This window comes from Hyalella azteca, unplaced genomic scaffold (genome assembly GCF_000764305.2).
Source record: "Hyalella azteca isolate HAZT.00-mixed unplaced genomic scaffold, Hazt_2.0.2 contig2030, whole genome shotgun sequence".
In the NCBI taxonomy this organism is placed as follows: Eukaryota; Metazoa; Arthropoda; class Malacostraca; order Amphipoda; family Hyalellidae; genus Hyalella; species Hyalella azteca.
The window spans coordinates 315,586-339,450 of NW_025932318.1; the positions used below are offsets into that span (position 1 = coordinate 315,586).

The 23,865-nt window shown below is 36.9% G+C and overlaps 1 protein-coding gene across 1 annotated transcript in view; it reads right to left on the bottom strand.

Moving 5' to 3' along the window:
* LOC125179314 (protein sickie-like) overlaps positions 1 to 17,536 on the bottom strand; it is a 35,840-nt gene extending 18,304 nt beyond the window's left edge. The window contains exon 1 of the mRNA XM_047884934.1: positions 17,228 to 17,536. Within this exon, the coding sequence (XP_047740890.1) occupies positions 17,228 to 17,323 (96 nt within the window). The 5' untranslated portion in view covers positions 17,324 to 17,536. The remainder of the gene's footprint in view (positions 1 to 17,227) is intronic.
* Positions 17,537 to 23,865: the final 6,329 nt, after the last annotated feature.

Genomic DNA, 23,865 nt, shown 5'->3' on the forward strand with positions numbered 1-23,865 from the left:
AGTCAAGGATCCTAATTCGATGAAATGATCTCGGGGCTGAAACCTTCATTGAGCTGGTATTTAGTCGATATTTTGTAATTCTTGCCGTTGAACACCTGGGCTAATGACGGTTATTTTACACAACACACTCTCAGAAAGTAATAGCAATGAATTCAGTAAATGCATCCACAAACAAAGGGTTAAGTGAAACATACCAATGAAACAAATAATAAATCGTTCTAAGAATTAATCAAACAAACGTTCGATATTTATACGTTTCATGGGTCAAACAAATACAAATGTGGAGGCAAAGGTCTAATCTAAGCAAGCCAAATACACTGCCAGCTAGTAGTCCGTTCACTTACAGCAGACTCCGCTAGACGGACCTCTCTATCGCAGCCAATTTCCTATCAACGAAATTTGATAACTCAGTTGAACACGAGCGCTGCTACATGCCTGTATGTGGAGGCTACGATGGCACATGGACCAGTCCCGCGTATATGAAGAATGTAAAAGCAAATATTGGTCAAAATAAATTAATTGATTGAATAATGTAGAGAAGTTTATTATTATACTCATAGACTGGATGCGATAATGTTTTTGTCACTTGTTAGTAAAAATCGGTAGTAAAACATGAAATAAGAAAATATAGCAAGGTTAAGATGATTTATGCTCCGCCGAAGGTGTTTCAGATTTTAGTATATTAAAATCGTTGCATATTTTTTAGCTAAAAACAACGCCTGAAGAACGCATATAATTTTTATCAGTAAGAAATTTATTGAATAATTTACGTTACTTTCTATTTTAGTTATGCACTAAGAAAATAGTGCCATAATCGGTGTAAACTGGCTCGTTCTAGTGAATATTTAAGGTTTTCGAACGAATCGAATACAACTTAAACGAATTAATTAAACATTGTAATAAACATTTAATCGTCTTAGAACGCTGATTAACGTAAAAACTGAATGAACGTTTACTAAAAATTTCGAACGCTAAATCTTAAATTCAGGAAACACAAACACGAAACCAATTATTACAAGAGTGGAAATGGCAGATCAATTATGAATTTAAACTGCATTAATTTGATATGGAATTAGTCAAATAAATGAGCGCGATCGGGCGCAAACATGAGCAGAAACCTTGTGGAGAAAAATGACTTCATTCATTTACGTATAACCGTCATATGATCTGGCGTTCGGTCTTGGCACGTTCAATCTAGCTTGTTGAAATCACAGAATCGTTAATCTTGCCCCAACATTGATTTTTTTTTATTTTTTATTTTTTATTTTTCAAATGCCTCCCACACTCACCATTCCAGCAAAAAATGATCGAGTGCACAATAGCTGCGGGCATGTTACTTCCGAGCAGGAAACGCTCTGTGCAGGTATTTTCGCGAGATTCAGGAGCTATAATTTGCATGACTCGAGATCTGGGCCTATAATTTCAGAAAAAGTTAAGATATCGCAAGTTCACCGGCCAATCATTAACGGCCTTTAAAGCAAAATCCACCAATCATAGACAAGAAAATCGAGCGAAAGTACTTACGTTCACTTAGCGAGTTTTGAAAGTATGGCCCCAGGAAAAAAAAGGTGTCACGGGACGTGGTAAAGAAATTGAAATAACGGATTTTAGAAATGGCCAGCATTGTCATTATTTTTAATTGGTTATTTAAATATATCTCAAAAAGAATTGGAGGTTAATTTGACTGTAATAGCATTTCATACCTTGGAAATGAAACATGTCTCCAGTAAATATCCTCGTTGGCGTATGCATTTTCCATTGGTTATCTGGACCGATATAATTATGATTTTCCTTCAATAAATCAATTAACTAATTTATATTAAATAGCTTATACCGTTTGACCAAAAACTTAAAATGAAAATCAGAACTGTAATAGAGACCTAATGAAGACTATAAGGCCTAATGAAAATCAAGACTATTATGCGAAACCCCCTACGTTATAGTGCATATATTATTCAGTGCCTTCATTTTCATCTGTGGTAATATAAGAAAGCAGAAACATGAACTTGTTCCTACGTAAGCGATAATTATTCTGCAATATCCGCTCCTGTTTATGAATAATTGAAATGTGTAGCATAAATTATTTAAATTACTAACACGCAATTAACCTGATAGAAGCTGGAATCAAGTTAACACATCAACGACTGCAACTTTTATACTAAAAATATTAATTTTTTATAGTTTAACCGCGACGTCACGCAATTACAGTACCTACATAAGACGCCCTACAGGTTAGACGTCGATTGAATATCAGCGATCAGAATCTTCAATACAATTTATTACAATCTTAACATCGATCACCGATTGCGCATATAATGTATAATAAAGCAGGTATTGAAGCTTCGAGACCGCACGGCAGGCTGATAAATATTCAGTATGGTACATGGTAATACCTATGCAATAATGATATTAGCGTCAAGTCTGATTCAAATTTATATCAGCTCATCTAGTAACGTCCATTCACGGTCAACTGCAAGACGTATTTCCTTATAGCTGGTATTTGGCTTGAATTAGGGAGAATTTCTCCATATATCATGGGTATAATACACAGGTCGATTAACAGGATTATACGCAACTCTTCTTCGAGAAATTAAGTGATACATGTGCGAATCAGCGGTTTACAACTCAGATTTTGCTCATGAACTGTCCAAGATATGCTACTAGTAAAACATGTTAGACAAAAGTTAGGTTAGTTCACCGAGAAATCCCGTCACAAATCACTCGCATTCTTTTCCAAATTGAAAATCAGAGTTCTAAATTGAGCTTATTGACTTCACCGAGGGAATTCCTGTAATATCATTAGATTTGATATGAGCATATATGGTACGTATTTATTCTAATTGGAATGAAAATTTTTTTCATGATAGCTCGACTTAAACTTCAATTTAGCCCAATTGATTCGGTCAAGATTTATAACCTTATTTTTAAAAATGCGTACATGCATCGATAGAGAGTATAATTTCATAAAATTGTGATATACAATAATGTAATCCAAAACAAATAAGTTCTCGACTGTCAAAAAATCGGAATAAGTTCTCGACTGTTGCATTTATATAACCGAGTACTTTATACAGTACTGATCTAAAACATCATGTAGCAATAAACATCAATAATAAATCATTCCCGAGTGCGGCAACACAGTTCATATTTGCTTTTAATTTAGAGCGCAGTGATAAATCCTTGCCAAGACTCATGAATCAAAGAAACTGAGTTGATTGAACGTGGCGCAAGAAGCTCTACTTTCACTGAGCAGAGCCGCTTGACCAGCAAGTCCACAAAGATTGAATAATCACTGGAACTGATAAAGGATTAGTATAATAGATGAGACGCCATCAAAATGTTACGTCCATTCGTGTGGAGCTCAGCGCCTTTACGAACAAGTGCTTTGTCGTGCGTCAGTCCACTTCATGACAGATGGCATTCGCAACAGCAGGATTTCGGTTAACCAAGCGTCATTTGCGTATTTTGTATTTGAACTACTTTGATCGGAATTTACTACCTTAATCTGCATAGTTGACTTTAAAGTTCAAAAACGGAGTACACAGTCGACGTGGAACATCAATGTCGTGAAATATACTAAAGGCGAACTATCATATATAAGAGTAGTTAGTTTTAATAGATAAAGATTTATAACACTGATGTAATCACATTTCTAGCAGTGAAAAACAATTTAGTGGATTAGTTGGGGCATTAAATAAAATGGCCTGATCATAGTTACTTTTCATTATCATTATTGTACCAAGTATCACATTATTTACTATATGAAAACGTACAGTAGTTCTATGTAAAAGATACCAAAATTGGATGAAAAAATCGAAAGAAATACATTAGGATATTCTTGATGAAAATACATCGTGATATTAGGAGGCGAAATACAATGTAAGAAGTGATGCAGAAGTGCGGAAATAATGTGCACAGGTTATTGGGACAGTTTATATAACTAAGCTCAAATTTTGCTGTTCATTCGATTTTACTTTCCCTCATCCTAAAAATTAAAAAAAAATCCATCTTGCTTTCAATATTATTACCAAAACCAAGTTATTATTTTCTAATTTGATCAACTAACTCGACGATGAATGACACAAAATGATCACAAACAATGAAATGTGTAACTGATAAATTTTAATTTGCAGGTAATAATTACTGCAATTCTTCCTAAACCGAATTTTCCAAATAGGCGCCATGCAATGAGACACTTGGATCCATACGCGCCCATTGTTTTGGCTGAGGCGTTATACGCAGACATAGCAGAAAGAGTCTGATGAACGCAACGACTGCGGCATGTTGACGTCACTTTCAACAGGATACAAAGATTATGCCCCAGATGTATCCTACATGCCAACAAATACATAAGCTCTCAAGTATTAAACCCAGTTACCTACTATTTTTATTATTTAAACACCCGTCAGTAAATCTGCGGCATTTCTGTGAGACACCTTGTACTAAACAATAAAAATTTAATATAAATCCGTCATTGAATTTAGTACATAATATTGCCTCTGAGGCGAAATAAAGTCAATCTCATATTAGCATTTCCAGAATCATACATAAAATGAAAATACGGAACAATACATCATGTAAACTAATATTCGGTTATTATCGTTTAAATATCGGCATCTTCATTGTTTTTTGCATTAATATTGGTTATTTTATTTGTATCAACTATGATGAAAGAAATGAAAGTTCACAAATAATTACAGACATGGTGACCAATATTACGCAAATACTAATTAAAAACCATTTGCTAAATACGAGCAAAAGTAAGCTAAGTATGGAATTGGCTGAAAAATTGCCGAACAACCACTCAATTAATTGTTTTTAATTAACCAGTTAGCATTGGGCAACACCACAAATCCTGGAGGACGCGCATCTAGTTACAAAAATGATGTTCGTCATTTTGGTTTAAGCACAACAAGAAGAGAAACTACCGGATCGGAAAAAATATATGCACGCCTGAAGAAGAAAAAATATAACTCAGTACTCACAGCAGTGAGTGACAGAGCGCGCATTTTCTCGTCAACGAAAACTTGAGGTCACGGACAGACGGACGGACGGACAGACAGACAACAGACAGACGGACATGGCGAGCACAATAGTGCCTTTTTTCCATAAATGAGAAAATGCGCTAAAAATAAAATAAACGAAGAACAGGAAGGAAACGAAATGCATGCAAGCAGCATGAATTGAAACAGAATAGAAAAAGTGTTAACAAGAGAGATAGACAGACAGACGGACAGGCGGCAGTGAAGTGATTTATGGACAGGTACGGCGTGAGGGAAGGTGTGGGACACGCGAGGGAAAGCGACAGTAATGACGCTCTACCCTCGCTGCTCAGCTTCCCCGTATACCAGCTTCCCTCACTTAGTCCCCCGCACATCTCACGCCCCGGCCACTAACTATTTGCTGCTATTTGAAATTAAATAAGAAATTTCCGGATTTCCGCTTCTACATGCATAGTTAAATACGTTATTTAGGAGAAAAAACAACTTGCGTAACAGCTGCTTATAGCAAAAGTTCCCGCAATGATAAAAATAAAACGAATTAGCAAGCACTTTTTCAGTAACAACAGTAGTAATCGTTTAGCACATAGAAATTCTTATTTTAGGTGAAGGTAGCTTAGCGATGCGAGATTTAAACCTAATAAAAAATAAAGATATCTAATGAACGTAATCAACAGCAATAATTTAGAAATAACACAAAGCTTTTTGATTCTATTTTTAACCGTCATAAAATGAACAAATTTTGATCAAGTATTCATATGTACTGAGCCGAGGCTCTCGTATCCAGAATACCATTTAGCAGTCTGAGTAAAGGCAGCAGGAAAGTGCCCGGAGCTCAAGAGTAAGGGTATGTAATATACATAAAACCTCGAGAACAGTTCTCTCGTCCAAATATCCGTCATCTCGTCGAAAATCCCGCGCCACAAGAGCTCCTGTTATGTTTGCGTAAGCCACGGCCGCACTCGTAACAAAGCGATGTTTTTTACGAGCGTAAGATGATATTTTTCGCTGATGAAGCATTGCGAGGACATGATTTTAAACGAATTTGGTGACTTAATATTTACAGGAAAATTAATTGAAGGAGATAAAATTTCATGAAATTTTTCGGTCAAACTCTGTGCTTCCTTTGAAATAGCATTAATTCCCAGTTTAAATCCATATCAAACAACAAGAAATTATTAAAATTATCATTTTTTTAGATATCTTCATTTTACTCACTAACGATATTGATTGCGTCAATTTTTAAGATTCGAACAAATTTCATGTGCAAAAAAACTATAACAGCTTGGATAGCGTTTAAAAAAATGTTCCAAAATTCAATTCTTTTCCAAGTGATTTTTATAGATGATGATAAAACCTTAACATAAGGCTGATTGATTCAAAGTGGCTATGATGTTGCAGGCGAATATAACATTCACCAACAAATTCGGAGCATTGCACATCGAAACGTTTCGTAGAATGTACCTATACCAATAACAGGGGATCATTTTTATTCGTTTAGTACGTTTCAAGTTATCCAAGTTATCCGACGAAAAACTAGGCTCAGTGAAATCGTTCTGGAATAAAACAAATAAAACGCAGCACTAGAATATCCGGAAGATTTCATGTCTAAAATTAGTGCGTGTAAGTGAAAGTTTCACACCATAACGCGCGAGTTTATGCCCAAGCCGGGCCTTTGGCGCAGCTATCTCTTCCGACGATCTGAAGTGGTAGCAGCCAGAGCTCAGCGCAGAAGCATGCCTATAGTCCGTGCCACTGCCAGCGTATCTCTGAACTTATCAGAGATTTGTGAAGACCGCGTGCGTATTTTCTTTCCTTCTATTTCAAGTCACGCAAATGAGAACATTTATATATGTTAAAGCTATAGGTAGTTAGTGGTAACTGGCACATATTTAGTGCTGAAATTCAACAAATATGTTGACGGTGAAATGGAATTTTTTTAGTAAAACAGAGTTTGAGAATCATATACTTAGGTCAATCGTTTATTTTCTAAATAAAATTGATATAGGAATGTATCACATAACTATACAAACCGAAGAAATTAAACTTGCCGTCCGACGTAATGTAATGGTAATATTAAAGTTTTAACTAACTTCTCATATTCAACGGAAAAATTTTGCAACTGTTGTTGAAAATAATCTATACCCCCAGAAAAAATTTCTTTCTGAATCATGATTCAACATCTAATATACATCGAAACATGTAGCTGACTTCCAATAGGCCTAGCTATTAATTCCAACAAAATTGATTTTTCATAATTTTGTCATTATTTACGCACAAAATGGAAACAAGCCTATAAATACAAGATTTATACACGATGACCATTTCAATCTATATAATACGCCTTGTAGTGACGACAATTTCCTTACGTCACTTGTCACTCTGCCCAGTGACGAAAGAAGTCACTCGAATCACTCCGCTCTCAAGTGCGGTACTTGAAACTGAGGAGAGAAAAATATGACAGGCCTAAGCGAAGGAAAATGAATGAACTGCTTTACACCCGTGAGGAGAAATCAATAGACTTATAACGATGTTGATCTCAACTGAATTAAAAATGTTATTGACAGTTATATTGTTACGGGCAGAATCGAAATACATACGTAGACGATTTTTTTGTCACAGTTCGCTACTGGGGTAGAAATACACATTAGTTATTGAAAAGATTGTAATCAAAATGAAAGTGCCGTATATGTGCCTCGACATAAACGCGAAAGATAATAAGCCATCTCTTAAAAATCATAAAAGAAAAAGTTCAGAGCAAGGAACCAGTTCTTAGTTTGCTGTCGCAAAAAGCAATTAAGAAAATCGGGAAGTGCGCTCAGGAAACCAAACACACTGCCGGAAATACCGACAAAAATAAACAGCAAGAGTAGCTTTTTCGGGGCAGATGAGCTACCCAACTCCGGCGAGAGGCAGCGACGACAAAAGCTGGTCTGCATTGCAACAGACCACGCTAAATAATGATAGTAGACTTAGTTATAGAAATAGCACCCTCAAGAAAACAATCATGGTTACGATATTTATACTGAGAGCAATTCCTATGAAAAACATTCGAATGCAACTCGAACACCGTAGTTACAGTTAGACGTAAGAATTCGTCCAACGAACACTTTTGACGTCTCGAAATTTTCTGGTCATAGAAAGACTTCAGGTAATTGGGGCACAATCACTCGATTTTGAGATTTAACCTCTTCTCGGATCAGCCTGGTGTATATATATAGGCCGTAAAATACTGCGGTGAAGCTCTTGCATTGAATGGACTCGGAAGTGAAATGTTGTCATTAAAGAATCACAATCAATAAAACGATGAAAAATAAAACGATGCTGTGTTATCAAAACCGTACTTCTGATTATTAAAAAATGGCGAGAACTTGTTTGTTCGTTTGATGAAGCAATGACAAAGTTGTGCATGCATCATGCTCATATTTTCATTATCAATTGTTTTAAATATTTTAATATTTGTGCTCTCAACAATTAAAACCCCAAAATGGCGTTTGCAATCACTCGTTTAACGGAAAGTAATAATCAATTAACGAAGGTCAACATCATGAAAATTAATGAATTTCATACAAATTTAAGAATAACAAAATATATGATGAAAAATGAATTTAATACCATCCCCTGAAGCTAAAAGGTTATAGCAACGTAAAAATGGATGCAAGGATTTTTTTGCAGCGAACACTAGGAAACACGTACAAGTAATGCTGATACGCCAGCTCATGGAAAAACTGGAATGAAGCGCGTCTAGGATGTAGAGTATTATGTGACTTTCTATATATAAATACGTACGTATATGATGAATCTTTATCTCAACCTTAATAACTATCAGTAAGATACAAACAGCGAAAAATATTTGAATTTTCAATAGAATTTTAGTTAGAAATTTGAATATTGCATAGTATTGAATTTCCAATAGAAATTTCAGTTAGAAAAAATAATGGTTTTACAAAAGAGTTGCACGAGACGCAAATGCAGTGGGGAGTCATCCTAGAAAATTAAATTTATGCAGTAACAAAATGATGGGCAGGAAAAGAGACAAAAAAGGCCATGTAGCTGTCAGGGAGAAGTAGTTGGAGAATATCTCAAGCGCGACAAAACAAGGCTCAATAATAGACTGTGACATGGCTATCTTCAATTTCAAAGGTAAGTCAGAGAACAATGGTGCAGCCTACACATAGCATTTGCAGATGGCTGACATATAGATAAAAATTTTATTGAGAAGATTCTTAATTATATTGAGAAATGTCCTGTAGTACTTTCATAGAAAATGCTAGGGCAACCGATAAAAAAGACGTCGAGGAAGGGGATGTTCTTCGTGTAACCCGCTTTGAATTTAATCAAGAATCACCAGTCGGCTTTAGGAATTGCTAGGAATTCGAATATTCGAATAATGTTTGCGCTGTTACATATAGAATATAAAGTACCATTTTAGATACATCTTCTCAAAAAGCGAGACTTAACGCTCATAATCACCAATTCGGTGATATATACAACAATTGTATACGAGACAAAGCTTAATAATTGTTCTGCAAGACAAACAATACCAAACCTGAATACATGAGAGGTTGTCTTAACTAACATTGCAGCACAGACTGGACTTCAAGCGATCAGAAATTCATAGCTAAGAAGAAGGCAAATGCAGGCAGTGCAGTGAATTTGCCTGCACTCTGAATATATCATACATATATTGTCCAAATATCGACACTTCTTCTACACGTGGCACTGATATGCCTATTTGACGTGGGGAGGGGGGACTAGGTCAGAATGATCCAAGCAGTGGCAAAAGTGCACCGCTATTTGGACAAATTCTCATTTAATTCTCTGAGTGATGTCTGGTGGACACGCATTGAGGGCTCCAGAACGAGAGTTTCGTGTTTGCCAGAGAAGTGCGTCACAATAGACGGACGGAAAGTAAAAGTGTAGATGGTCATGACAAATTAGACAGCAGAAGAAGGCAACTGTGGAACCAACAATAGCTCCTGATTGAAGCTCCTGACCTCTCAGCTTCATGAGCGACAGTAGGCCAGTACATCTAGAAGGCTATAAAAAAATCGTAAATTGCCTTGCAGAAACTGCACGAATAAAAGTCTTCACTATTAAACAGCAATCGAAGAATCAAATTACTTCTTTGATCGAACGGAGATTTAAATTCATTGATGGGCACATTGAAGAAGTTGCCAACGCAGACGTGGTATAAATTGCATGTGTATCGGAGAAAGTGGATAATATGATTATTTTGTAATTGAATCAGCACTGAAATTTCGCGCAACATCGATATCAAATTATTAATGTAGCATAGTAAACCTGCATGACGAGATATCATAATATTTAACAAGAAGAACGATATGAGATTATCTCAGATATAAATTATATAGATCATCGACATGGTGAAAGCACTTTTACAGCCATTGCAGACAGTATATCAGCATCTCATAATCGTAGTTTAAATTTAAATAATTTCTAATCAGGCTTCACGGAAAAAAAACAAGTGATGAAAAAGTGACTAAAATAAATAAAATGTTATAAAATTTTCACCCCTTAAACATCAAGTGTAAAATATACGATGCTTATCAATAACAAATATTCGCATATATCTGGCTGCTCACACCCATAACGGCCTTCTTGGACCAGTTAAAAGCTACAGTTTGTTAACTGTCAATCATTCTAGCAAGGAAATGAAAACTGGATACACTTGAGGTCAAACAAGCCACAACAATTTGTCGAATTTGACATGAATTAACTCACGGAGCATAATGGATATTCAATTCTACACATATAGCGTGGAAGTGAAAGGGCTGCAGGTGCCGTATGTTTATGTACGTATTTTCCTACAAGAAACGACGCATCTGTAAAAAAGATGTGTTTGTTTTACAGATGTGTCTTTGAAAGACACATTCCCACATATCTAATTATATATCATTACATATGATTGCAGATCGATTACACAGCCAATTTGATCCCATTCTCGATAAAAAGGACGAATGGATTCACCACGTGCATCGAAAGAACTTAGAACAGCAACTTATAGTGCTTTAATTTTGCCATAACTGTACTTTAGCTGGCAAAGAACGCCATATTGACTAGAATAAGTTTTTGGCTATTATTTTTCAAAAAAGATAAGTATCATGTGAATTGCGTTATAATCGCACATAATAAGAAGAGCGCGAAGATCACACAACTACATTCATCTATAAGGCATCTACTCCCAAAATTATGATGCCAGTGTTCCTAATGAAGCGTTTCTAGTCGAATGCTTTAAAACGGAAAAATTGAGACGTTAACAAACATAGGTAAGTGCATGAGGCCTTAATAAAAGACCTCGTCGTGCCCATAGAACCTATATTAAGGAGCGCAGTCTGTCACAACAATGCAAGAGCAGCGGGCTCGTCTGCACGAGATATGCGAGGCAAGCACATAACTCAAGGATGTCTGAAGGAGCGGGCGTCGAGTCGCTAAATGCGGTGCACTGCAACGGCGAAGATGCGCTATAATTGGCCATATTGATCACTATGCATTCAATAAATAACTCAGGGCACATATATAATAATTCAAGCACAGAACTCAGGGATATCTGAAGGAGCGGCCGCCGAGTCGCTAAATGCGGTGCACTGCAACGGCGAAGATGCGCTATAATTGGCCATATTGATCACTATGCATTCAATAAATAGAGGAGAAAGAATTTAAAATGTAAGGTAGTTGAATAGTGGAATACCCTGCGCCATATAACGGCGGAGATGCAGGATTACCGTACGTTTCCACATTGATCTTAGTGCATAAATTAAATAGCGGGAAAAAGATTAACTGGCATATTATCAAAAAATAAACGAGTTTTTTCATCAAGCCAGTACTTTTTAGTTAACTTACCGGTTTTCATGAACTAAGAGAATTTCATTCGAAATGATAATTGAATTTCCTGTTCTGCGTGAACACTTAAGAACTGCATTGGAATGTGTAGGACAGCTCAACAGTTTAGCCTAAATTCGGCAAATAAATTAATCAAAATATAATCATATTTCCATTTGTTTTTTTTCCTGTGAGAAAATACGATTCTCCTTCAAAAATTGACGTATTTGCCTTGCTGTCACTCACTGTGACAACTAATAAATGAATAAAAAATTACAAAATTATATCGCCCCCTAGTACTGAAACTTCAACAGTGCAACATAATTGAAGTAATATGAAAAAAACAGTACCTACCAACTAAAAAAGTGAAATCCATATTCAAATGGCATATTCGAATTGATGAAACAACTAAAAGGAATGATGCAGGAGAATACTTGTGTTTCCTAACAAACTTTGTTAGGAAATGTAACAGTTGCGGTTAATTCGTTGTCTAGGTCGCACAATTACACTGCATTTAAGTGGCATTGCATGCAGTCCTGGAAGGTGCAAATTACCGACCCACAATTTCCTGCCGCCCTCACTGCAGGCAAGCAGTCGAACCAACGACACTTCCCATCATTTTTCAGTGCAACACAAAAATTTCAAGTTATACAAATATTATATTTAAGATACCTATCCGCTTTCTCAGAAGCAAGAAAAAATTTCACCTGGATCGTTCAAACATAACGAATGCTGACATTTAATGGAAGTTGAAGCAACTCGAAAAAGATGTTGAAATCTCATCCTAAGGTAGACATCTCGTTAAAATTTCATTTATTTCTATAAGCAACCTCCAAAACAGTTGGTATATTTCTCAATGAACAACGAGCCAAACAGAATAATAATTCTACGTTAAACAGAAGTAGAAAATAATATTGGATAACGCCTGAATGGAAGCAGACCCAGAATTTTAACATAATGTATAGTATAGTATCTTCGGCATTAAAGGCCTGGATAGGCCTGTCGCCGATTCTTGTGCTTTTCTTGACTAGACTGGCCTTTTGATCAGATCTTTTCAACGGACGGTAGATTTAAAATCGATTCTAGATATCAGTTGTTCCGTAGGGTACGAGGCATTTTAAGACTAAACATAATGTAATGTTGGTTTTTAATGCCGCCGAAAAACAGCCTTAAGCTTGTCGTATATTGCCGTCATTTGGCGGGATGTGGTGAGAGTCTGAGTGGAGACGGTTAACCGCAGTCAACCACCAGCAAGTGGCCGGTAGTTCAGACTGAATAAATGCACAATGCATGCAGCCGAAATTGCGGGCGAGCTTTTAAACCCACGCACAACACAAGAATAACGTGTATGGTTACAGAATTCAAAGGGAAGCGCTGAAGAGTTAATACAAAACGTGAGCGCATACTCTATCCGCTCAACGAAACAAAGTTCGAAAATGTGGAGATCATTCCCCCACGGTGTAGCACTTAAATAATTACTTAATTGAAGACATCAAATTTCAATATTTATATAACATATCACAGGAGTTAACCTAGCTAGATAATACATAAACACGTGGTAGAATTTTCAACAGGAATCTAATGCTAGAAAATGGTCCGCATCATCATTGACTTTCAACACAAGAAAACAGTACAAGTTAATAGATGCAAGAAATATACGATTCTCTAAAACAATTATCAGTTAAAAAAGAAAAACAAAAAATTGCTACCAATTAAAATTATTCGCTTAATGAACCATTGAAAGATTTATTTGCAAGAATACAAATTCTTCGTGACAGACAATTGTTCCGAGTCTAATAATTTATGCGCGGTGATAAGAATCAGGCAGAGGAGAAGTAATATATTTGCAAATAAACAAACAAACCTCGGCCGCCAATCGCCGAACGCATCACAAATCCTCTAGGCCTATAAAAAGGCCAATAAATCTGTTAACCAATACCGCAGTTCAAGATAAAGATTACCTTTTCTTGTTAGGAGTGATGCTTGCTAGGATGAATGAGTAAATTGTATTGAATTCGGTATCAAGCGTAAATAAATCAAGTTTGATCAGTAACGTTAACCACAACGTGGATTCGAAAACGTCGAAAAACAAATTTTTGCAAAAAAACGAAATGTATTAAATAGAAACATAGAAACAAAAAAATTTAAATTTACCTCCATACGGATACAGTGGAAACAAAAAAGAACAAATTGAACCTTGTTACGATTGCAAAAATTATATAGTCACCGTTTAAATGTAATTGATGTCACCAGACAATTCTTTCAAGATATATAAATTGAAACACTGTTCGGAGATTTCCTTGATTAATCCTAAAAATTGTTTTGCTTGGTGCAAAATGTAAGACCCTAATCCAGAAAAGGCTGAGACCAACCCTAATTACCAACCTAGGAAATACACGCAAGTTTAATGTCTCGCTTATATCAGATAAGATCGCTTGGCACACGATGTCGCTAGGAGGCGTGGAAAACTTACAGTGAACGATGTTGTGAGTGCTCTTAGCAAATAAGGCGAGGGTGGTGCCAACGCTTCGATGGAACACGGGATAAAAGACTACCTTAGTCTATGGCATCTTGAAGAAGAACGATGTCGAGATATACAAGGTTAATGTACGTCCACAACACGACAGCCGGAACTGTTAAGCTAAGTTTCGCAAGCCTGATAAGCCTGATGGGCTCGTATGGACGATCTCACATCGTGGACTTTCCAGCAGATGCTCGATGTAGGTCGAGAGATTCAGCTGACTTCCCAAGAAGTGAATCAAATATCAAGAAATTAACAAATTATAATGCTGTTTGAACTAAGAAAATTTTCATAACATGGATGCAGTCTGGTATACCGATATCATAAACAAGTTTAAAAATAACAGTAGCATGTATGGTTTATTGTACAAAAATGCATTCTCTATGACTGAAGGAAAGATCAAAATAATTTAATTCAAATCTTCCACTTCCATTTTACCCATGCGTCTTGGTGCAGAAGGTTCGGATGCAGTCGCCGTGTGCCTCTTCCCAACATCAAGGCCTCGATCGCTTCCTGGTAACCGGCGCTGGGCGGGCGTTATGAAGGGGCAGGTTCAGAGAGCTGCAATTACGGCTCAGTAGAGCGGCGACAACACTTTATATAATACTTGTTACTGCAACAATAATGAGCGGCGACTACAGTAAATAATACTTTTTACTGTAGAAATATTTAGCGGCGACTAGAGTAAATAATACATGTTATTGTATAATGAGCGGCGACGAGTGTGAATATTATTTCCTGCTGTATCAATAATGAGCAATGACTGCAGTGTGAATAATAATAGCTGCTGCTTTTATTATTACATTCAAAGTCAAACTCTATTCATAACAAACAGCCGTAATATTTTTCTTGTTCTTGAGGAAATCAAGTACCAATAAGATCCCCTCGGCATCACAGAAAACCATCCCTCTTGAACAATTAAATTTTTCTTCGACGGGCCCACTTAATTCCTCTCCTGAGCATACACCGTTTCGATCGAGTTTTGTCTTGAGGATCGAGCTGGTGTACCTTTGTTTGTTTCATCGACGGTCACAATCCGCCTAAGAAAAAGTCAAGGTTTTCAAACCACTTTTTAAAAATTTTCATAGAAAGATTTGCCCTTGATTCCTGGTTATCTGGGCGCAACAGCTTGGGAACCCATTGAGCAGAGAGCTTGCCTAGTCGCAATTAAACTGCTCACCAGAATTGTGTGTGCAGAACTCGCGAAGATGTTGAGTGTGCCTGCTACTAATTCGGTGGTTATCCGCCCATCTTTGTCAATAAGATCACGCACAGCATCAATGTTTTACACAAAACTAATGCGCACGGCCTGCTTCTGCAGAGGTCATCTTGATCTCATTTTTTTTTTTTTGCTTCTGGGACTACAAAGCCATTTGTCGGTTACTGATTTGTTTGTGGCACTATCACCATATACTTGTTCCAGATAGTCAATGATTTGGATGTTCTTCCACCCAAGCTTCACCTTGAATTTAATGTTAGACCTGGCCTCAATTACGGCAGATGCCATGTTGCATGAACAGTTGTTAATTATGAAGCGCGCCCCGCGTTTATAATATCAATTTAAGGGTTCATGTAAGAACACGTTATAAAACGTTGATAAAGAATAGTTCTCGTACACTGGCAACATTTTCTTTTCAAAGAATTGTCACTAATGTCGCGTTTCCTTGAACTTTTTGAAACACTCTCGTAATGAACGACAAAAAACGCTGAACGACAAAAATAATTATATTTTAAGGGACTTCGCCTGAAATGTGCGTGCTTCGCGTGAATATAATCGTTCAATTTTATGTTAATTAATGTATTTCTGAATAAAACGGAATGAGTCAGGGGTACGAGATTAATTAACACTTTTCGGAATAAAATTTTTCACTTAATTGTCCATTGCAAATAAATATATATAATATATAGATTTGGTCAAATGACCTGTCTGCATGAAATCGAATGACTTAAGTACAAGTAGCATAATACTCTCAACAAATTGGGAATTAAAAACGAGCAGAAACAGTCTAGATCTTGATTTTCACTCATTTAAAACATTATACACCAACGCAAAATATCACGGTTACATGGACAAAAAACGAAAAGTCTTTCAACTCGTCACACTATTTGGTTCTCAATTGACATACGTCATCTCCTACGAAGCAGACCAATTCTTAGGCACGCCCAATCGAGCTTCCAACTAACCCCAGCAATTTCCTCAGTTCATCAAAGAGCTCTTTTAGCTGAGCATGATTCACCTGGTGACATTCAGAGAACACGCAGAATGACGTCTTGTGGCATTATTACGCTCGTGCAAACAGCCGTCAATTTGTACGTTTCCAACAGACGTTCGTGTGTCGACGCTTGAGTTGTAAGTTTGACTCATTTCCTACACGCATTCTCATACAGGACACTCACCACGCTCACGCTCGGGGATTAATTCCCCAAGTGCAAACGAATTGAGACAGTTACATTGCCATCTATGGAATACAATCAAACGAAAAAATGGACAAGATCAATACCAATGAGATAGAGTTAATGCATTAATTTTAAATAATGCTGAAAAATTATATTAGTTTATATATTATTAGCATGGGCTTAAACTTAATAGCGCTTACAAATTATATTAGTTCATATATTATTAGCATGCTTGATCCCACAGTAAGGGTACGCACACAGTGGAAGCAGGTTTGCCCGCGCGGGCAACCTGCTCCAACCTGCCACAAGAATGAACATAGGATAATAATGTCAGTGTTCACAGTGAAAACCTGTACGAATAGGCTTCTGTATTCTATGGTTTCAGGCGCCAGCCTGAGCAGGTAACCAGCACGCTGGCTACCTGCTTTCACTGTGTGCGTACCCTAATAAATGTCCAAAACTTTACCTGCGTGATGGACTTCTGCTGGGTTTTCTTGTTAGGCTGAAGTTTATGGAGATCATCACACGAGCCTTCAGAGGTGATAGAGCGAATGCAAGCCATAGCAGAGCCTTGTTGTCCACGCTAGCAAGACGCACTGAAGGTTTTCTTAGGCAGATGCAGCCCAAACACCTCCTACCTGAAGACTCCACTTATAAGGCTCTACGTCAAACTCGACAGTGAATATTTTAAAGTCATTTCACGGGTGTGCGCTTATAAGGAAGTCCCGTGACGTTCATCACGATTGAATTGAGATGCGGAGTAGAGGTGCTTGATCGTTACCTACGCAAGATAACAGCACAAGTACACTAGAATGCGGAAATGTTTTCTATAAAGATATGAATTTTTGTGGACTATTCTTTGCTTTTAAATTTTTAGTAACCTTGCGATTTAGGCCAGCAAGTGACATCAATTCTTAATGCGGATCGTGCCGAATAAACTACACAATCGAACTGCACGAAAGAGCAGATAGGCATAGTAGCTACAGGTGACGGTCATCTGTTGCAGTCTTCTATTATCGGTCTCGGGCGCGTCCTGCGTTTGTTGTCCCGCTCTTTCCTGTCCTGAAGGTCGGATAAGCACGAGTTGATCACTTTTCCTTAGGGTAAATAACCCACAAAATTGCCTGGTATTTTCCGGCAAGCATAAATCCAGCTAATTGGAATTAGATATGGAAATTTGTTCAATGAAGTTTAGCCGTTCGAAGTGGTCACACAAAGATTTTAATCACTTTCTTGTCAATCAAAATATTTTTTAAGAAACTATATGATTCTCACACTTTAAATTTCTATATTTTTGAATTCTGACCACTTACCGCCGACACAACTTGAACTGGTGTTTAAAGTTTTACTGTATTTATTCTCAAGAATATCTTGATTGAAAGATTATCGATAAGTAGTTGAAGCGCATGACTGTGCTGGGCAACTCGAGAACTTAATGCATGTCAATCGACGTTCATTGGATCGTTTCATAAATGCGAAACGAGCAATCATCGAGGCAGCGTAGAGTTTTCTTCCGTATTCTCAAATCCCTCGCTAATATCCTTGCATTAACGAGGACTAAGAAAGTAGATCTGTTGCAGAAAACAGTTCAATTGTTACCACGTGAATGATATGACTGTATAGCCTTTTTGCTTCGCAATGTGGTCCAAATTTAGGATGATAGATATTCTTGCAGTGCATTTGACTCATTTTATCAACATTGTATTTGTAAACTCACTTTAAATTTACCTATTACTTTTTTCAATTTAATGGCAAATCTAAAAATTAAAACTAGCTAACTGGTCTATGTACTGAAAGAATTAAAACAACCAAGATAATGAATAATAAATAAACTTAATACAAAAATATCTTGATGATAATTCCACTTGGAAAAATCCTATCCAGCAGAAAAATAACAGAATAAACTCGAAGATATAAATCGGAGCTTTGACACAAAACTTTCATTGACGTTAAGAGGTTGAATAATTAGTCAACTAAACCTAAAAGTTATCTATATGAGTTAATCAATGAAATTATTTATACCGAATGAATACACTGCGTAAGTACGTCTTAAACAGCTGCCAAGTTTTGGAAACTGGATATAAAATCCAATAAAAAATAATTACTGAATAATTATAAAACCGTGGGACTTGTGTTTCAATGGAAAGAATTTTTACTCTGCCATTACTGTTAGTTACTCGCCACCTATAGAAAATAAAAGCGGGGGAAATGAAAAGTCTAACCATCGGATCTCTATGACCCATTAATTCCCTATGAGTGGAGAACCCTAACGAACTTCGCGACGTTGAAATAACGTTGGATATTAGTCCAGAATGAAAAGTGAATCAACGTCATTTCTTAAACTTCGTACTTTTAAACTTTGTTTCAACATTGAAATCGCGTTGAAGCCTGAAGTTAAAAAAAGCGTTTTAAAAATGTTTTATCAGGTTAACATGGTCTATCATGAGTGTATCAGTATATACGGTACGTGATTTCAACGTTGAAACAACGTCGAAATGTATGACGAGGAAAAATGACATTTATTCACTTCTCGTTCTAGATGAATATTCAACGCAATTTGATGATGATGAACATTGGTGCAACCAGACATTGCCTCCAGGGTATGAGTGGAGAAATTAAGTCCATTTTAACACGTTGACTCCAAAGTGGTACATATGCGTACCACGAAATGTATTTTTCCAGGACGTAGTGGTGCATAATTCAGGTTGCCTAAAATCGGCCGAACCCGAGAACAAAAACGGCCAAAAACGCAATATATACTAGTTTATTTGTAGGTTCCGCTGTAAAATTCCAATTATTTTATTTTTGCAGTATTTAAAATTTAATTAGAAAGTACCCCAATCATAAATAATTTTAGCCGGCCAACACAATTGAGAAAAACTAAATCACGGAATTTGTCCGGAAAAAATGACCGTCTGGCAACCTTGTTTAAAAACAGTACAAAAAAATGAAATAATAGTACAAGATGAAGCAATCGGAGTCAAAGTGTTAAAAAAACGGGCTTGATGCATAAATTCTTATTAGGCTTTGTATACAATTCCATCAATTATAAATTTTCAGAGAAAAAAAAAACAATAAATGGCGTTTGGTAATTCTTGTGGATCAACTGCGTGAAGAAGCAAGTGGATATACAAACATAATTTCCAATTTAGAACAGAATCATGGAAACAAATAACATCTCTTTGAATTGCAGACGCAGACTTTTAACGCGACTATTATACGTTTAGCACTTGTTACGTGTATATGTATAATTATCCTGAGCTGCATGCTTGTAAATAGCAGTTTCCTGTTGAGTTGGAGTTCGTGGCACTGCAATAGCTGAGAATAAGGTTCACCCTTGATAAGGTGTCGAACTGAGGCCATGTGTCACGTCGCAGCCACAGCAGCGGCACTGTTTTGTGTCGCGGCGCCACCGAAGTAGCAGAGGTTATCAGGTGAATCAGAAAGTGGACTAGGAGTTGTATGGCTGTAGTTTGAACGCAAATATTCTGGGCAAATTTTAAACGTCAGGTAATTCATTCTAAGTTAAGCCCAGTCTAGTGACGGTAAGTTGGTTACTCTAGTTATCATACAACTATTTGATAGCAGTTGCAGAAATTATCAGGATAACGATAGGTGGACTAGGACTAGGAGTTGCATGGCTGTAGTTTGAACGCAAATATGCTGGGCAAATTTCAAACGTCAGGTGATCCATGCTCAGTTAAGCCTTTTCTACTGACAAGTCGGCTACTCAAGTTATCATACAGCTATTTGATAGAAGTAGCAGAGGTTATTAGGTGAACCAGAAAGTGGACTAGGAGTTGTATGGCAGTAGTTTGAACGCAAATATGCTGGGCAAATTTCAAACGTCATGTAATTCATTCTCAGTTAAGCCCAGTCTAGTGACGTTAAGTTGGTTACTCTAGTTATCATATAGCTATTTTATAGCAGTTGCAGAGGTTATAAGGATAACGATAGGTGGACTAGGATTAGAGTTGTATGCCTGTAGTTTGAACGCAAATATGCTGGGCAAATTTCGAACGTCAGGTGATCCATGCTCAGTTAAGCCTTGTCTACTGACAAGTCGGCTACTCAAGTTATCATACAGCTATTTGATAGAGGTAGCAGATGTTACCAGGTGAACCAGAAAGTGGACTAGGAGTTGTATGGCTGTAGTTTGAACGCAACCTTGCAGGGCAAATTTTAAACGTCAGGTGATCCATGCTCAGTCAAGCCGAGCCCGTGTCTAAAGGGTAAGTCAGTAACTCTAGCTATCGGGCAAGTTACTTGGGAATGACGTTGACGACGGTATCCGTAGACAAAGGGTTAAACTAAGCCAAAAACGGAACCTTCCAAGGAAAGTCATCTAATGGAATGACTTAAACCCGACTAATGAACAGCTATCAAGCTGTTCACGGGTGATATATATATTACCAAATAATCTAAATTGATCAATATCCATTATCACACCAAAGTGCGCCATGCAATGCATAACTGGTGCAAAACAACAAGAATCGGATTTTCTGTAAATGCGCTTGCTAAATTTGTAGGATCACCGTCGAAAACTTGGGAATCACCGCATTCCATCCGTTGGAAGTTAACCGTCAGAATGGGAGACTATTCTACAAATTCAATCTCATTAGTCCAGTCCCTGAGTAGAAGTAAGAAGCTATGAATGTCATAATTCATAAAACGTATCTAAAGATTTGGATTAAAGCAATTAGCTCGATTTTTCAAGAAAATCTATCCGATAAACTCAATATTAAATGGAGATTTATTTAGCATCTCTGGGTTAGGGATAACTTTATACATCAAGTTTCAACGCCAATGAGCCGTGCGCGACACGGGTTGGCTGTAAATAATTAGTTACGGCAATAATTCGGTGCGTTAGACCCCGAACATGGTAAATTCTATAACTAATTGCTGCTCAATTAGTTACAGAATTGCTACTCAAAGTCACAAATAATTTTCTCATCTTTCACTCCTTTCCTAGTGAGTTGGGTAAACTGAATTAACAATCACACCAAGAGTTCGAAGTTCCCCAATCTTTTTTTATAATTTTAGGATTAAATCATTATTCGTTACACACTACACAGTTGACTAGTCAAATGAGTTGTGTTATAACAAGAGAACACAATAGAGAACAAATAGCTAAAAATACGTTCTCATCACGCTTTATCCCAGACACAGAGGAAAGCTTTCTTGCACTTTATAAATCAAATGTCAAACACCGCATAAAGCGGCATGATTAGCTTGATTTCTTATTATCACAAATTTTCTAAAGCCGATCATGTTTATTTTTCACACTAAATTTACCATGAAAGTAGTTAGGCTGTATCGATCAGCATTTGCAATATGATATTCAGTATTCACAGTTCACACAATAGGGCAAGGGCACCAAACAAAATACGTGTCACTGACCCACCGGCAACCCGCGACACTCACACACCACACTCGGCAAAGGCTAGCAGCAAACTGAACTTGAAGCACGGCCGTGACTGTACTGAAAACTAGCGACGACTCGGTCAGAGCAACTACGGTCAACCGCGACGCTCGTCGCAGAGGTAATTTTGTTCAACCTGACATCATTCTTTGAAAAGTTGGCGCTTCCGTGAATTCTGCATCATCGATTCGACTGGCAGTTCAGTAGCATTAATGGCATAAAAGATTTAACGAATTTCAACAAATTCCATTCGAATTCATGTACTCGCATTTATCTTCGAAGATTAGATAAGCTGGCCAAACGCAAATAAAATAATTTTCACCTTGCACATTTATCTAATAAAAATTAATTACCTTTTTGAATTTCTCAGCAAACAAATAGATTTTTTTGAGTAATATCTTTGCATCCTGTGAAATTGTCATCAATTGTTCCTATCAACCACTAACAGCTTCGTCAGGCAGAAATCGCCACCATTGGAGCTGCAGCCACAAAACGGACAACCCGCCGAATTATTCTAATGGACTACACAGGATTTGTACACATTAGAAACAATAGCACAGACAGTGAACTAAACAATGCACAATAGATTTCGTAGCCTGGAACCACGCTTCAGCAGCAGAGGCAAATGGATGATCCTAATTCTACATAGTACTGTAAACTTCTCATGCAAATAACCTCCCTCTGTCACCAACTTGAATGATTATTCATTGTGATCGGTCAATGGATGAATGTTATACGAACAGATTAGTATCGTAATTAATATCGTCCTTTATAAGTTCCTGACCATTAATATCGTCCTTTATAAGTTCCTGACCATGTTGCAATTCATATAAGCTCGTTTACTTTAAAGTTTAAACTAATTATTCTTTTTATGGAAACCGTCTATACATTAGAATGGAAAATTCCATAAGTAAGAGCTTATTCGCACTAGAAAATGTTCATAACCACTTGATACTCTCGATCAGGGCCCATGAATTTTGACAGAGGCCCATGAAATATGAATTGGACAGGGGCCATGGGCCCCTATATTTTGACAGGGGCTATGAATTTTGACAGGGGCCCATGAATTTTCAGGGCCCACGAAATGAAGACAGGGCCCATGAATTTTGGTACCCAAAAAAACTCTGTAGGCAGAGTGGAAATCTTAGTTGAATTTTAATTAAATCAACCACTTCCTGTCACAACTTTTACTTCTTGATGTTATCTTGTTACTATGACCAATATTAGAACGAAAAGTTACAACCGAAAGAATTTATGCCGCTTTCACTGTGTTTTAAATGGCATTTTCCGGGCGATCATATTCACGAAAAAAACTGCAAAGGGATAATAATAAAAAACCCACACTATTATACTCGCGTAGCGATTGTACTTTTGAGCTTTCATTGACGCAGAGTCTATTCCACAAACTAGAAAATTTTTAAGGCTCAGAAAAACTATCGTGGAAATGTCTTTTCAATCACAAAAACATTGTCTGAAACACCACGTCACCAAGCTCTTCCCCAAGAAGCTAAAATTAAATCATTCATTAGCATTTATATGAACGAAGATTCACGTTCCAAAATTTTATGTTTATCACCAGCATGTGATTTGAACTTCATCAATAGAGTACAAGCAAATAATATTCTGATACACAATATTTGATTTATTATTCCGACTCACATTTCCAAGATATTAGATAAGCT